We start from the raw sequence: 15,149 nt of genomic DNA on the forward strand, positions 1-15,149 counted from the left end.
CAAATAAATAAATAAATCTTTAAATAAAAAAGGGGACAGGGAGAAGTGGATACAGACACACATGAACTCCTGTTCCTTGCTGTGTGATGTTCTGTGCCACTCTTGGACTCTGGTCAGCAAACATCACCAGATGCAGGCCCTAGCTTGACCTTGGGCCAGAGCCAAAAATCAAAATAAACCTCTTTTCTTTATAAATTACCAGCCTCATATATTTCATTATAGTAACTGAAAATGGACTAATACTTAAAAAAGCTTATTGAAAATCAAATTAAAAACAGGTCAAACTGCCTGGTCTTCATTAGAGAAGCTGCAAGGCCAAAAAAAAAAAAAGGATGGAGAGGGAACTGACAAATTAAGACACACTAAGAAGGGTCAAAGAACTAAAAATGGAATACTTCTTACATATACCTGTATGTCTACCTCTATGGTTTAGGTATACATAATTTGGTGTTAAATGGTTGTGACTGGATGTGGCACATGGAAAAGTTGAAAAATTCTATTGCTTAACCTGGGTGGTGATTTTGTGGTTCCTGATATTTTAATAATTAATACATCAATGACATGGGGGTTTTCTGTCCATTTTATTTTAATAATGATCTTTAAAAACTCTTTCTTTTAAAAGCAAACAATGGTGAGTCATCCAGCTTATCTGTTTACCTCCAAGTGGCACAAAGAAGTCAATACCCATCTCCCTGGAACCAGAACAGCACAAGAGCAAACCACAGGTTTGAATTCAATGACCCAGGATCCCTAGAACTTTATCACAGGATCTAAAGCAACCAGCGCTAAATTATCCACATGAAGTAACTATCTTAGCATGAATAACTCAACCTACATAATTTGTACACATATTAGCTTAGGTATTAGGGCTATGAGAATAAAGTGAGTAACTTTCTATCAACCTGTTTAAACCAATAATTTATCCTCCATGAAGACAGTTGATAAAGACATGACTAAATGTTAAAAATGTTAAAGCTGTCTCCCCTACTCCAAACAAGGGACTTATAATACAACTGCTGGTACAGGCTGAAAATGGAGGAAAAAATACAATATACTAATTCCACATGAATTAAAAAAGTAAAAGTGGGGACAGTAATTGCCCTTCCTTTGAGAGATAACTACTCAATGCAAGACTGTTTCTCTTTTGGGCTCCCCTGACACAAAAAGATCAATTAGACAGAAAGGGGAAAACTCTCCATTACTACATCTACTTTACTGAACTAAACTTGGTTTAACTAATTCCTGCACTCGACGTTATCAGAAGTGGGAAAACAGAAGAGATTCACATGGTACCAACTTCTACTATGGCTGCAGAGGACAAAACGGAAGTATGTTCAACAGTTTAACCAGAAATCCTGAATTATACTGTTACCATGACATCCTCTTTGTTTCCTGTTTAGTCTCTTTTTACCTAGGCATGTTGCTTCTAATTTGTCTCACACTTCTGCACTCCCTTCCTCCCATCTTTTTTTTTTTTAAGATTTTTATTTATTTGAAAGAGTTACAGAAAGAGAGAGAGACAGGTCTTCCATCTGCTGGTTCACTCCCCAAATGGCCGTAGCTGAGCTGATCTAAAGCCAGCAGCCAAGAGCTTCTTCTGGGTTTTTATCAGGTGCAGGGGCCCAAAGACTTGGGCCATCTTCTATTGCTTTCCCATGTGTAGCAACAGAGAGCTGGATTGGAAGTAGAACAGCCGAGACTCGAACTGGCACCCATGTGGGATGCCAGCAATGCAGGCGGCAGCTTTACCCGTTAAGCCACAGCACCAGCCGCTATAGTTTTTTCCGCTATGTATCTTGCGTACGCCTAAGGCAATGCCAGGTAATGTTTTCCACATTAGCATGTGCTTACAACATTAAATTTAAGAAAATCAATAGGTAGAAGAAGAGAAAATTTCTTCTACACTATCCCAGAAGGCAAAACTCAGGACAATCTGGAAGTTTAAGGGAGCATATCAGGCCAACATGAACACAAAACTTATTTAGCACTGCTTGCAAGAAAAAATCATGCCACTTCACTACTTCTGAAATATTTAAAAAGAGCCTGGAGGCCCACTGGCAGGATACTGAAAAGATATCCTTAGTGGCTCATATATTTATTTCAATATGTCTATAGCACATGAATGGTAGGAAGAACCTTAAAGATCTGCTTCAAGCTCAAGATTTTGTTTCTGGGGCCAGTGTTGTGGCACAATGGGTTAAATCACTACCTGCAATGCCAGCATCCCACAAGAGCACAGGTTCATGGGGCCAGAATTGTGGCACAGTGGGTAAAGCCTCTGCTTGTGACGCGGGCATCCCATATGGGCACCGGTTCAAGTCCCAGCTGCTCTGCTTCCCTGGTAATGTGCCTAGGAAGGCAGTGGAAGATGACCTAGTCCTTAGACCCCTGTGCCCACATGAGAGACCCAGATGGGAGTTTCAGCCACTACAGCCATTTGAGAAATGAACCAGCAGATGTCTCCTCTCTGTAACTCTGCCTTTCAAATTAACAAATCTTAAAAACAAACAAAAAAAATCCACAAAAATAAACAAAAAAAGATTGAGTTTCTGAGTAAGGCTATATACTCAGACTAAAAAGCAAATAAAGAAAATGAGAAATGAACCTATCCCAAAACCTATACACAACAGTCATTTCCCAACCCAGTGGATTATCTATTATTTCATAATGTAAAAGAACAATCCCACTTTGAAACTCTACTATCAGAGAATTAAGTATCAGAACAAACTTCTGGGCACTAGGTTATTTCACATGTGTTGTTTTCATTTCATTTTATAACAGGAAACGATACTGAGCATAAGCAATGAATGAGTTTTAAATTTTCAAGCCATGTTCTTTTTCACTGAACCTCCTGTTTCTAAAATAAATTACCATGTATAAAACACAATCATTGCTTCTCTTGTGTATTGGCGTTAGAAAATTTAATTTCCTACCATATTTTAACTTCCATACCATAAACTCACACTTCCATGTCTTACCACTTATTTCAAGCTCTGCCCAATGTGATTTCTTTCCATTTGCTGCTTCCTCAGAGGACATAATCGTGTACATCCTCCGAGGGTCAGGGGGCTCGTATTTTTCTTTGGGCATGCCTGTTGAATTAAGAAAAGAAACCAATCAGCATTCTAAAGAATCAAATAAATAAAAAACAATACTTTTTTTTAAAGTAGACATATATTATGGCCTTTAAATATCATTTCCCACTAGAAATGAACAAGGGGGCTCCTTAGAGAAACAGGTGATTTCAAGTCCAGGACAAGCAGAAACAAACAAGCCTGGATACCAACAAGGGGGTGCCATTTTGCAGGACATGGGAGCCAATGTGAAGAAGCTTCCACCAGCCAAATGTGAGACAATCCGGACATCACAAGAATAATCGTAACTGAATCATTATAAATTACATGAAATAATAATTTTAACTTAACAACACACATCAGAATGTCAGTTTGAATTCTGGCTACTCTAATTCCAAACCAGCTTACTGTTAATGTGCCTGGGAAGGCAGTAGATGACGGATGACCCAAGTGCTTGGGTCCTTGCCATCCACATGGAAAATCAGGATGGAGTTTCTGGCTCCTGGCTTTAGCCTGGTCCAGCTCTGGCTGTTGCAGCCATTTAGGAAATGAACCAACAGATAGAAGATCTTTCTGTCTCAGTCTTTCTCTGCCAAATAAATCAACAAATTCTTAAAAAAACAATAAAACTATTAAAACAAATCAACAAAAAAATGCTGTAAGACCTAAACTCAGTGATGAATCTCATGACAAGCGCAACTGTACTGAATGTGCCTCCTGATGACATACTACAGGGAGCACACAACACTCCTTACGTCCCTTCTCCCTTACCAACAAATTTAAAAAACATGAATAAAGTTAATACTATAGAACTGTATACCTGCTTATGGTGACAAATTTTATTTTATGTGTTTCATCACAGTTAAAATTATATTAAAAAAAAAAAAAGCGGAGCCAGCATTTTGGCAAAATAGATTAAGCTGCTGTTTGCAGCAGAGAGCCTGATCAAGTTCCAGCTGCAGTGATTCTGATTCATCTTCCTCCTTATGTACCTGGGAAGGCAGTGGAGGATGGCCCAGACCAAGATGGAGTTCCTGGCTCCTGGCTTCAGCCTGGCACAGACCAGGCTATTGGGGCATTTGGGGAGAGACCAGCAGATGGAACTTCAGTCTCCCTTCCTCTCTCCCTCTGTTAACCTGCCTCTCAAATACATAAATCTTTTTTTTAAATCACAAAAATACAATCAGATGCAGAATATGGAAAGTTCAGAATGACAACAGACCCAATTTCTTCAACAAAAAAACGTTAAGAGGAAACTGACACAGAATAAGTGATTTAAGAGGCTCAGCAAAAAATGTAACATGTAGATCTTGTTTGGTTCCAATTTGAACAAATTAAGTATAAAATGGCATTTTTTGAGAATCAGAGAAATTTGAAGATCGCATACTATGGTTTGTCTTTCAAAAGTTCATTTGTTGGCCGGCGCCGCGGCTCACTAGGCTAATCCTCCGCCTAGCGGCGCCGGCACACCGGGTTCTAGTCCCGGTCGGGGCGCCGGATTCTGTCCCGGTTGCTCCTCTTTCAGACCAGCCCTCTGCTGTGGCCAGGGAGTGCAGTGGAGGATGGCCCAGGTGCTTGGGCCCTGCACCCCATGGGGAGACCAGGAAAAGCACCTGGCTCCTGGCTCCTGCCATCGGATCAGCGCGGTGCGCCGGCCGCAGCGTGCCGGCCGCGGCGGCCATTGGAGGGTGAACCAACGGCAAAGGAAGACCTTTCTCTCTGTCTCTCTCTCTCTCACTGTCCACTCTGCCTGTCAAAAAAATTAAAAAAAAAAAAAAAAGTTCATTTGTTGAGGGTCTGGTTCTCAGTGTGGTGGTGCTGAGGTAGTGGGACTTTAAGAGGTGGGGCCTAGTGGGAGGTTGTTAGGTTGTTAGCAGGATGCTGGCCTTGGAAGGGATTAACAAAATTCTTATGGGATCTCAGGCAAGAGTGAATTGTGAACCTGAGTTCACAAGAGTGAAAACAGTGAACCTGATCCAGAATTTGTCTTGCTTCCTGTCATGTCTTGTGATGTCACCATGATGCTATTCCACACCTGTGACTCAACCAAGGGACCCTTACCAGGGGTCACATCAATGGGGCTGCCAGATCTTGAAATTCTACCCTCCCAAACTGTGACCTAAACCCTTTCTTTATACATTACCAAAGCCTAATTATTTTGTTATAGCAATGGAAAACTGACCAATAATTGGACTAAATACAAGGGGGCTTGGTTTACTGGTTAACATACAAGTTAAGATGCTTGCATCCCATACCAGAGTACTTGAGTTCAATATCAAGCTCTGGCTCCTGACTCCACATCCTTGCTAAAGCAGTCCCTAGGAGGCAGCAGTGATGGCTCTAGTGATTGAGATCCTGCCACTCACCAAAGAGGGTTGGTCTAAGTCCCCAGCTCTGGCCTGGGCCCAAGCCCAGCCTCAGTAGTTCTGGACAATTAAGTCAGCCAATGGGAGCTTCTCTCTGAAGCTATGCTGCCTCCCCTAATAATCGAAAGCAGAACTAATCTGCAACACAGAAATGGGCTTTGACCATTTAGTCAAAACACAAGAGATAAGTAACTCTAACAAGCTACTTGAAATATGAATATATAAATGGTGAGATTATTTAACTGCATAAGAAACAGCACATCTAAAAACGGTTTTCTGACTTACATGTCAATTGCTTCAGTGTAAAAATACAATAACTAGTTTTCATACTGATACAAAATAGATGATACAGAAAGTTACACAGTAAAGAACTATCCATTCTGTAAGAGGGACAATCTTTCTCAATGACCATATCACTAACCACCTAGGAAACGGGAAATGTTGTGTACCCAACTTGATGATAATATCATCTAAGATTACCCAAATGCCAACATTCCGACCAGATTCTACTTACAGAGCAACCATATGATCTTTCTTAGCTTTCCCAAACAAAATGTTCAAACAGTAAGAAACTGCTCTGACCAGCTGAGATCAATATTTTAGTCCTATTAATCATTCAACTTTTCAGTGAAAGCTTGGAAGTCTGACTTACCAATTCTCATGTTAACTTAATATAAACCCATGTCCAGAAACTGATCACATTTCAAAGAAGTGTCACTGAACTCAGAAACCTTAACACCATGTCCTGGACATGTGGTCACTCTGTCAGTCATGATTTCTTTTAAGTTTTAATTTTATTTGAAAGGCAGAGTGATGGAGAGATCTTCCAGCTGCTGGTTCACTCCCCAGATGGTCAAAACAGCCAAATCTTGGCCAGGCCAGGCCAAAGCCAGGAGCCAGGAACTCCATCCAGGTCTCCCACACAGGTGGCAGGGGCCTGGGCATTTGAGCCATCCTCTGCTGCTTTCCCAGGTGCATTAGCAGGGATCTCGATCTGAAGCAAAGCACGAAAAGCCACTGTGCATCAACAACTGGCTGAACAACGCTTTTTAACCAGGCTGTATTTGCCACACTGTGGCAAATTCACTACTCCGCCATTGGTCACTTAGTAGCTGTCTCTGGGATCAGATGGACTGTTGAGATATCAAATTACTTGTATTCAAGTCATAGTTTACTTAGTAAGTGCCCTAATGTCCAAAAGTAATGATGTTGAAAATTCAGACATGCTGCAAAAAAGCCATAAAGTGCTTCTTTTGAGTGAAAAGATTCTCAACTCAATAAGAAATTCATGCTGTTATACTGTTAATCTATTACTATGACTAATTGACAAATTAACTTTATAACAGTTATATATGTATAGGAAAAAAACATGCATATATAGGACTCAGTACTATTCAGTTTCAGGTATCCACTGGGGGTCTTGCAAAATGTCTCATCAGATATAGGGAAACTCTGGTTTCTCAGATAAGCCATTTGCACAAAGCCACTTTCCTAACAACACATCTCTACCATTGAACTAATGCTAACTCCTACACTAAAGCCCCTGTTACCAATCACCCTTATTTCAAAACTGCTTATCTGGTATCCTTTTAGTCTTTAAAAGCTTCCCCTGTGCCCCAACACCCACCAATACACCTGTGGCCCCCAGCACAGCATGCATATCCTTGATTGCAATCTCAGCTATTTATTTCCAAATAAACTATTTGGTCTCTCTGAAATTAACTTGAGGCTATTAATAGGGACTTATGCTTTTTAATTTATTTCCAACAATTTTTTTAGGTGTACTAGAAGCAATGTTACCTCTGGAATAAAAGCCCTCCAAATCCTCAATTCTGATCTTTACCAGAGAAGTCCCCCATTACCTGCAAGGAGCATATTCCAAGGGCCCCCAGTGGATGCCTGAAACCCTACAACTTATTAAACCCTACAATTTAATGTCTTTTCAATCTTAATTAAGCACTTAATCACAATCTGTGGTCCTAACTTTTGCAGTTTGAGGTGTGGTAGGAAAACTGGCACAAATTCCTCAATTCACACAATTCCACAGATTACTTTCCATCATAGTAGTATCAGCACCCTATTTTTATTTCCTTATTGAGAAATTTCATCTTTCCACTTAAAAGAATCCCTTTACAGCATCTCCTTGGCATATCCAAATTGCCAGTATCATAGTCTTGTGATCTGGAGTCATTATTAAGTAAAATAATGGTCACTTAAACATAGCACTGCGATATTCTAACTTTCAATCTGATATCCCAGATGGCTATTAAGTGACTAATGGATAGGGAGCACATAGCAGGGATACAACAGATAAAGGCATGGTTCATTCACTTCCTGGGATCAGCACATTTTTCTACACTACTCAGAATGGCATGCAAATTAAAATACACAAATTATTTCTGAAATTTTCTACTTAATATTTTCAGACTACAGTTGACTATGGATAACTAAAAACTCTGGAAATCAAAACCACAGATAAAGAGGGACTGTACAAGAAGGCAAAGTTTTTGTAAAATGATCAATTACATGTCGTGGAGAGGAAATGTTTAAGAGGAGCATGGGACATCTTTCAGGGCCCAAAAATTAAGACTAATGAGGGCTGTCATGTCAACATGATACAGGAACCAGCTAGAAGGGTCCCCTTCACCAGCCAATTTAAGCAAACACAATCACAATTATAATAGACTGAAACACACTTAACCAATAACATTTTATGGGTACCTCAAAGAAAATTAAAACAAAGGAAAACATGCTCCTATTTGTGCCTCAGAAAGAGCTGGCAATGATGTAAAAGATGAATTAGCAGCAGAGGAAACTACTATAATCAAACCAAGGAAGCAAGACAAAGAGAGAGAGTATATGCACACACCATATGTGGCAGCTAATGAACTATGAAAACAGGGCCAGCGCCGTGGAACAGTGAGTCAACACCCTGGCCTGAAGTGCCGGCATCCCATATGGGCGCCGGTTCGAGACCCTGTTGCTCCATTTCCGATCCAGCTCTCTGCTGTGGCCTGGGAAAGCAGAAGAAGAATGCCAAAGGGCTTGGGGCCCTACGACTGTGTGGGAGACCTGGAAGGAAAGCTCCTGGCTCCTGGCTTTGGATCAGCGCAGCTCTGGCCATTGCAGCCAACTGGGGAGTGAACCATCGGATGGAAGACCTCTCCCCCACCCCATCCCATCTCCCTCCCTCTCCCTCTCCTTCTCCTCTCTCTGTGTAACTCTTTCAAATAAATAAATCTTAAAAAGAAAAAAACTGTTAACCGAAGAGAATTATTTAAAGTCATTCCCTCAGGAGGAACTACATTCATAGTACTCAAACAGCACCAGTGAAGTGAAGTCCTTCTTTACAAAAGAATGATCACTAATATTGTATGAAAAACAAAAGTTTGAAGGGCCCGGAGTTGTGCTGCCTGAAATGCTGGCATCCCATATGGGCACCTGTTCGTGTCCCAGCTTGGACTTACAATCCAGCTCCCTGCTGATGGCTTGGGAAAACACGGAAGATGGGCCAAGTGTTTGGGCCTGCCACCTACACTGGATACCCAGAAAAAGCTCCTGGTGCCTGGCTTAGCCCTGGCCTTTGTGGCCATTTGGAGAGTGAACCAGCAGATAGAAGCTCGCTCGCTCTCTCTCTCTCTATCTCTCTGTAACTCCACCTAACAAATAGATACATTTTTAAAAAACACAAAAGAAAAAGTTTGAAAACAGCAATATTACAATGTACAAACTACAATCATTTTCTAATCTCTACTGAATATTATTTAGGCAAAGATTATGAACTGGGTTAAAACCATTAGATGAATCACTGGTACTACCTTAATGCTAACATCACACAGACTACTTTCTGATCAGAAAAGTACAGAATGTTCAATGGAGGAATAACCTGTTACCCCCTTCATCAGACCTGGCAACACTAATGGTGAGAGAACCAGATATTGGACCTTTTGATGTGATGGGAATACAAATACACATCAAAAATGCTTCCGTGATTAAAAATTAGAGGAAATGTCCAGATGAGATCAAAAGAGCACTCAGGCAAAATGAGAATGTAGGACTTCCCGCAGGTATATCTGTTTGCAGCTTTCAACAAGCTGTTGTCAGGGCCAGTCTAGATTTGAAGAGAACTAAGGGACATAAACAGATGCTATGAATGGTCCCTACATTGGATCCACAAGTTAACAATAAAGAACATTACAGAAAACATTTAATAGCTACTTCATATTTATAATATTAATAATTATATGATGCTATTTCAGCCATGTAAAATAAACATGGTTTTTTATTAAAGGTTCTCTGAAATTTAATTGGTCAAATTTTCTTCAAGAGAAATGTGATCGAGTTACAGCCAATCTTAATTGACAAGACAAAGAAAATGCTGAACTGCCTTTCTTTTTTTTTGAAGATTTATTTATTTATTTGAAATTCAGAGTTACACAGAAAGAGTAGGAGAAGCAAAGAGAGAGACAGAGAGGTCCTCCATCCGCTGGTTTACTCCCCAATTGGTTGCAACAGCCGGAGCTGCGGCAATCTGAAGCCAGGAGCCAGGAGCTTTTCCCGGGTCTCCTACATGGGTGCAGAGGCCCAAGGACTTGGACCCTCTTTTACTGCTTTCCCAGGCCATAGCTGAGAGCAGGATTGGAAGTGGAGTAGCCGGAACTCAAACTGGCACCCATACAGGATGCCGGCACTGCAGGCGGTGGCTTTACCCACTTCGCCACAGAGCCGGCCCCCCACCATCTTTCCTTTTACAAGTCTTCTCTATTCTTTGTATTTTACTTCATTCCCAATCATAAAGGAGGGGGGGGAAAGCAACACAGGTAGAGAAAAGGAAGGAAGAAAAGCTGCAATAAATAAACTCAAGTGCAAAAGAGCCCTTAATTTGACTGCTCAGGCACTTCTTGGAGCTTCCACCAGTTACATATATAAAATAATAATCATCCTCATATATATGCTGTATATAACTATATATATTATTATCGATGCCAATTTACTTCTTCAACTCCAATTTCTCACTACTTCACATCCAATTTCTTTTAAAAGATTTTTATTTACTTAACAGGCAGAGAGAGAGAGGGACAGAGATCTCCCATCTGCTGGTTGACTCCCCAAATGGCTACAACAGGCAGGTTGAGCCAGGTCAGGCTGAAGACCAGAGCTTCTTCCATCTTGGGCCATCTTCCATTGCCTTTCCAGGCACACTAGCAGGAAGCTGGATAGGAAGTGGAGCAGCCAGATCTCGAACCAATACACACATGGGATGCCGGCGTCATTGGCAGAAGCCTAACCTGCTATTCCACAACGCTAGCCCCTGCATCTAATTTTTCACTAACTTCTATTGATTTGTACTTCTTTAGACAATCTCGTATTCTCCATTTTCACTCATTTTTCAGCTTCAGCTATTAAACAACCTTCTCTACAGTGCTACTGATTATCTTCCAGTTATGTGCTTGCTTACATCACTCTCCTGTTAAGAACCCAAGATGGGTGGATGCTGAGGTGCAGAGGGTTATGTGACACCAGTACCTGATATCAGAGTGCCAGTTTGAATTCTGGTTACTCTACTTCAGTACCAGCTCCCTGCTAATGCACCTGGGAAGCAGCTGATTGTTTCTGCCACCTGCAGAAGAGACCAGAATGGAGCTCGTGGTTTCAGTTGGTTGAGCCATTTGGGAAGGGAATCAGCAAATGAAGATACCTCTCTCAGTCACTCTGCCTTTCAAATAAATCAATCTTTAAAAAGAAAAGAAAGAAAAGAGCCGAAGAAGGCCCTGTCTATCTACAAAATTCCTTCACAATTTGGACTTGGCCATCTTCAACCATATCCACACAGGCCACCCTATAAAGTCTTATATTAATGGGCACAAATCTACTTCTAAGACATAGTCATTCAATACATGTTAATCCCTTTACCAAAGACAATCTTCACTTGAACTCTTAACCCCTTCCCCTTCACAGCAAAGGCAGGCACAAGCTCAAACTACCTCCTTGCACATCAAACATTCATGGGAGCATCTATCACCTCAAATGGTATCTGTTTACATTACACCATATTACACTAATGAACGAGTCTATTCTTTCCTTTATGATCCAGAATTAGGTTTTCAGAGAGAAAAATCCATTATCTAATTAAATTCAGAGTCACAGAGAGAGGTAGAGACAGAGAGAGAGGTCTTCCATCCAGGGTTCACTCCCCAGTTGGCCACAATGGCTGGAGCTGCGCTGATCCAAAGCCAGGAGCTTTCTCCAGGTCTCCCACGCTGGTGCAGGGGCCCAAGGACCTGGGCCATCCTCCACTGCTATCCCAGGCCACAGCAGAGAGCTGGATCGGAAGAGGAGCAACTGGGACTAGAACCAGCACCCATATGGGATGCCGGCGCTTCAGGCCAGGGCTTTAACCCGCTGCACACAGCACTGGCCCCAGCCATGCTTTCTTAAGAGAGTTTTCTTTATAGAATCATTCATTCATTCAACAAATACTGTCTGAGCACTAAGTATTAAGCACTCTACTAGGTGCTAGGAAAAAAGAGTAAGTAAGAAATATATGATCTTAGCGTTTCATCTATTGGAGAAGCCATCAAAAATCTCATCAACACACAATCACACTACAACCCTTTACTTTTACTGACACCACTCTAATTTAGGACTTTGGTTCCCATTTCTTCAACTACTATGATAGTCTCTTATAATTGGTACTTAAGCTATTAAGAGTACAACTAACCTATATATCTATATACTACTCCTAAATTCTTCCCAAACCAAGTTCTAGTCATACTGGAAAGTTCAGTAAAAAGAGCAAAATTTTTTTTCTTAAGAGATTTATTTTGGCCGGCACTGCGGCTCAATAGGCTAATCCTCCACCTTGCGGCGCCGGCACACCGGGTTCTAGTCCCGGTCGGGGCACCGGATTCTGTCCCGGTTGCCCCTCTTCCAGGCCAGCTCTCTGCTGTGGCCAGGGAGTGCAGTGGAGGATGGCCCAAGTCCTTGGGCCCTGCACCCCATGGGAGACCAGGAGAAGTACCTGGCTCCTGCCATCGGATCAGCGCGGTGCGCCGGCCACAGCGAGCTGGCCGCGGCAGCCATTGGAGGGTGAACCAACGGCAAAGGAAGACCTTTCTCTCTGTCTCTCTCTCTCACTGTCCACTCTGCCTGTCAAAAAAAAAAAAAAAAAGAGAGAGAGAGAGAGATTTATTTTATTTATTTGATAGAGTTACAGATCTGAAGCCAGGAGCTTCTTCCAGGTCTCCCACATGGGTGCAAGGAACCAAGGACTTGGGCCATCCTCCACTGCTTCCCTAGGTGCATTAACAGGGAACTGGATTGGAGTGGAGCAGCCAGGACTTGAAACGGTACCCATATGGGAATGCTGGCGCTGCAGGCCAGGACTTTAACCTGCTGTGCCACATTACCAACCCGAAGAACCATCTTTTGTAGAGCAGACTTCAAACTAAAAAATTGAAAAGTTTAACCGGAGTGACTTTGGTCCTATACTAGCTTTAAAAGGATGGTTATATGGCATCAGCTACTCTTCCCTTTAGGATCTCTACAGCAAGCAAGATAAGCATTTGGTCTAGTGGTGAAGTACCAGCATCCCATACTCTTGTAGTGCCTGGATTGGACACCCTGTTCCACTCCTAACTCCAGCTTCCTACTAATAACCCTGGGAGGCAGCAAGTGATGCCTCAAGTAATTGGGTTCCTGCCACTAACAAGAGGCCTGGACTGAGTTCTTACTCTTAGCTTGCTTCAGCCTGACCAAGCCTAGGGCCATTATGGAGTGAACTAGCAAATGGAACACTCTCCTGTCTGCCTCTCGGCTAATTAATTTAAAAGATTCCTACAGCTTAGAAAACAAATTCAAATCCTGTAGTTTAGAATTCAATATACCCTACTTTTCCAGATTTTCATCCCATTACTGCTATGCACCCTGATACAACTAGCCAACAAACTGCCATCCTTCAGCCATGCCCGCATCTCTTCATCTCCAAGCTTTAGACTTGTGATTCTATACATATCTCAAGCATAAATCTTCCTCCCTCCCTATTGTAGCCTCCAAAACGAGGAACTTTCCACGAAGATTAGACAAAATAATAATAGTTTTGTAGAATGCCCTTCAAAGATCACTGTGAAATCTACAGCTTTCGGGACTAGACTAAAACACAAAAAGGAGCAAAGTTTAGCTTAGTGGTTAAGACACCCACATCCCACACTGGAGTACCTGAGTCTGATACCCAGCTTCTAACTTCAGTTTCCTGCCAACGCAGATCCTGAGAGGCAGTGGTGACTACTCAAGTAGTTGGGTCCCTGCCACCTACATGAGACCTGGATTGAATTCTGAGCTCTTGGCTTCACTCCATCGTGTCCCAGTCCCAGCTGTTACAGGTATCTGAGGAGTGAACCAATAGATGGGGGATAGGGGAGCTCACCTGCTCTTTCTCTCTCCTTCAGTGTGTGTGTGTCTTTCAGTGTCTCAAAAATTTTTAAAAATTGGGGCTGGTGCTGTGACGCAGCAGGTTAAAGCCCCGGCCTGAAGCACCAACATGCCATATAGGCGCAGGTTCTGATCCCGGCTGCTCCTCTTCCAATTCGTTGTGGCCATCTGGGGAGTGAACCAGCAGATGAAAGACCTCTCTCTCTGTCTCTACGTCTCTCTGTAACTCTTTCAAATAAATAAAATAAATCTTTAAAAAAATATAAAACACAAAACTCAGGCTTTCAATAATCCTATGACAAATTTATTACAGTCTATTATTTTCAGAACTTATGTGTGGAAAGAAGACTCAATGAAAACTACAATTTTCAAAACAGATTAACAAGAAATGAGCTCCAAGCCATATGACTTACAATTCCTAACACAATGTAAATACTATGTAAGTATTATACTGTATTGTTTATAGAATGACAGGAAAAAAGCCTGCACATGTTTAGTACAGACACATCTATTAAAAAAAATATTTCCAATCCACAGTTGGAGTCCATGTGTGCCGAACTAAACAAAGAAACCCAGGCTCATTCACGAAACAGTGCGCTTACAACCTGCCCCCTCTGTGCTTCTCTCATCTCCCCAGTTCCCATTTAGTTCTCACAAACCTCCATGCCTTAGCCTGTACAATTGGCTCTGCATGAAATGACCCCAAATCATCCTTTAAATGCCAGCTCAAATATCCAATTTCAAAAGAAGCATTACAACCTTCTTCCCTATCCCTCCCAAACAGTGCAATTATTGTTCCCTGCACTGAGCTATTCTAAACTTTGAAAATTTATCTACTATGGCATTAATTAACCCATCTTAATTTTTTTTGTTGTTTTTTAGTATATCTTACCTACTTTAATGTGGGCTCCTTGCACTTACATGACTCCAAGGGGAGAAGCTTTGATAGTTAAAAGGCAAACACTGTTGCCAAAAAAAAAAGCATCAGAGCAACTGCTGCTATGGCCTAGTGGGTAAAGCCACTGCCTGCAGTGCCACCATCCCATCTGGGCACCAGTTCGCGTCCCAGCTGCTCCACTTCTGATCCAGCTCTCTGCTATGGCCTGAGAAAGCAGTAGAAGATGTCCCAAGGGTTTGGGGCCCTGCACCTGTGTGGGAGACCTGGAAAAAGCTCCAGGCTCCTATCTTAGGATCAGCCCAGCTCCAACTGATGTGGCCATCCCGGGAAATGAACAGTGGATGAAAGACCTGTGTACCTGTGTGTCTGTCTTTCTCTCTC

General features: G+C 41.9%; 1 protein-coding gene across 5 annotated transcripts in view; it reads right to left on the minus strand.

The window, feature by feature from the left end:
- CNOT6 (CCR4-NOT transcription complex subunit 6) overlaps positions 1-15,149 on the minus strand; it is a 56,124-nt gene that overhangs the window by 29,233 nt on the left and 11,742 nt on the right. For all 5 annotated transcript variants that reach the window (XR_016236470.1, XM_051833811.3, XM_051833810.3 and 2 more), the window contains exon 2: positions 2,979-3,092. Coding sequence is in view for 3 of the 5 variants with exons in the window: in XM_051833810.3 (XP_051689770.1) it covers positions 2,979-3,090 (112 nt within the window). In the remaining 2 variants the exon portion in view is untranslated. The remainder of the gene's footprint in view (positions 1-2,978; positions 3,093-15,149) is intronic.

This window comes from Oryctolagus cuniculus, chromosome 6 (assembly GCF_051225735.1).
Source record: "Oryctolagus cuniculus isolate XC-2025 breed Fujian yellow rabbit chromosome 6, ASM5122573v1, whole genome shotgun sequence".
NCBI lineage: Eukaryota > Metazoa > Chordata > Mammalia > Lagomorpha > Leporidae > Oryctolagus > Oryctolagus cuniculus.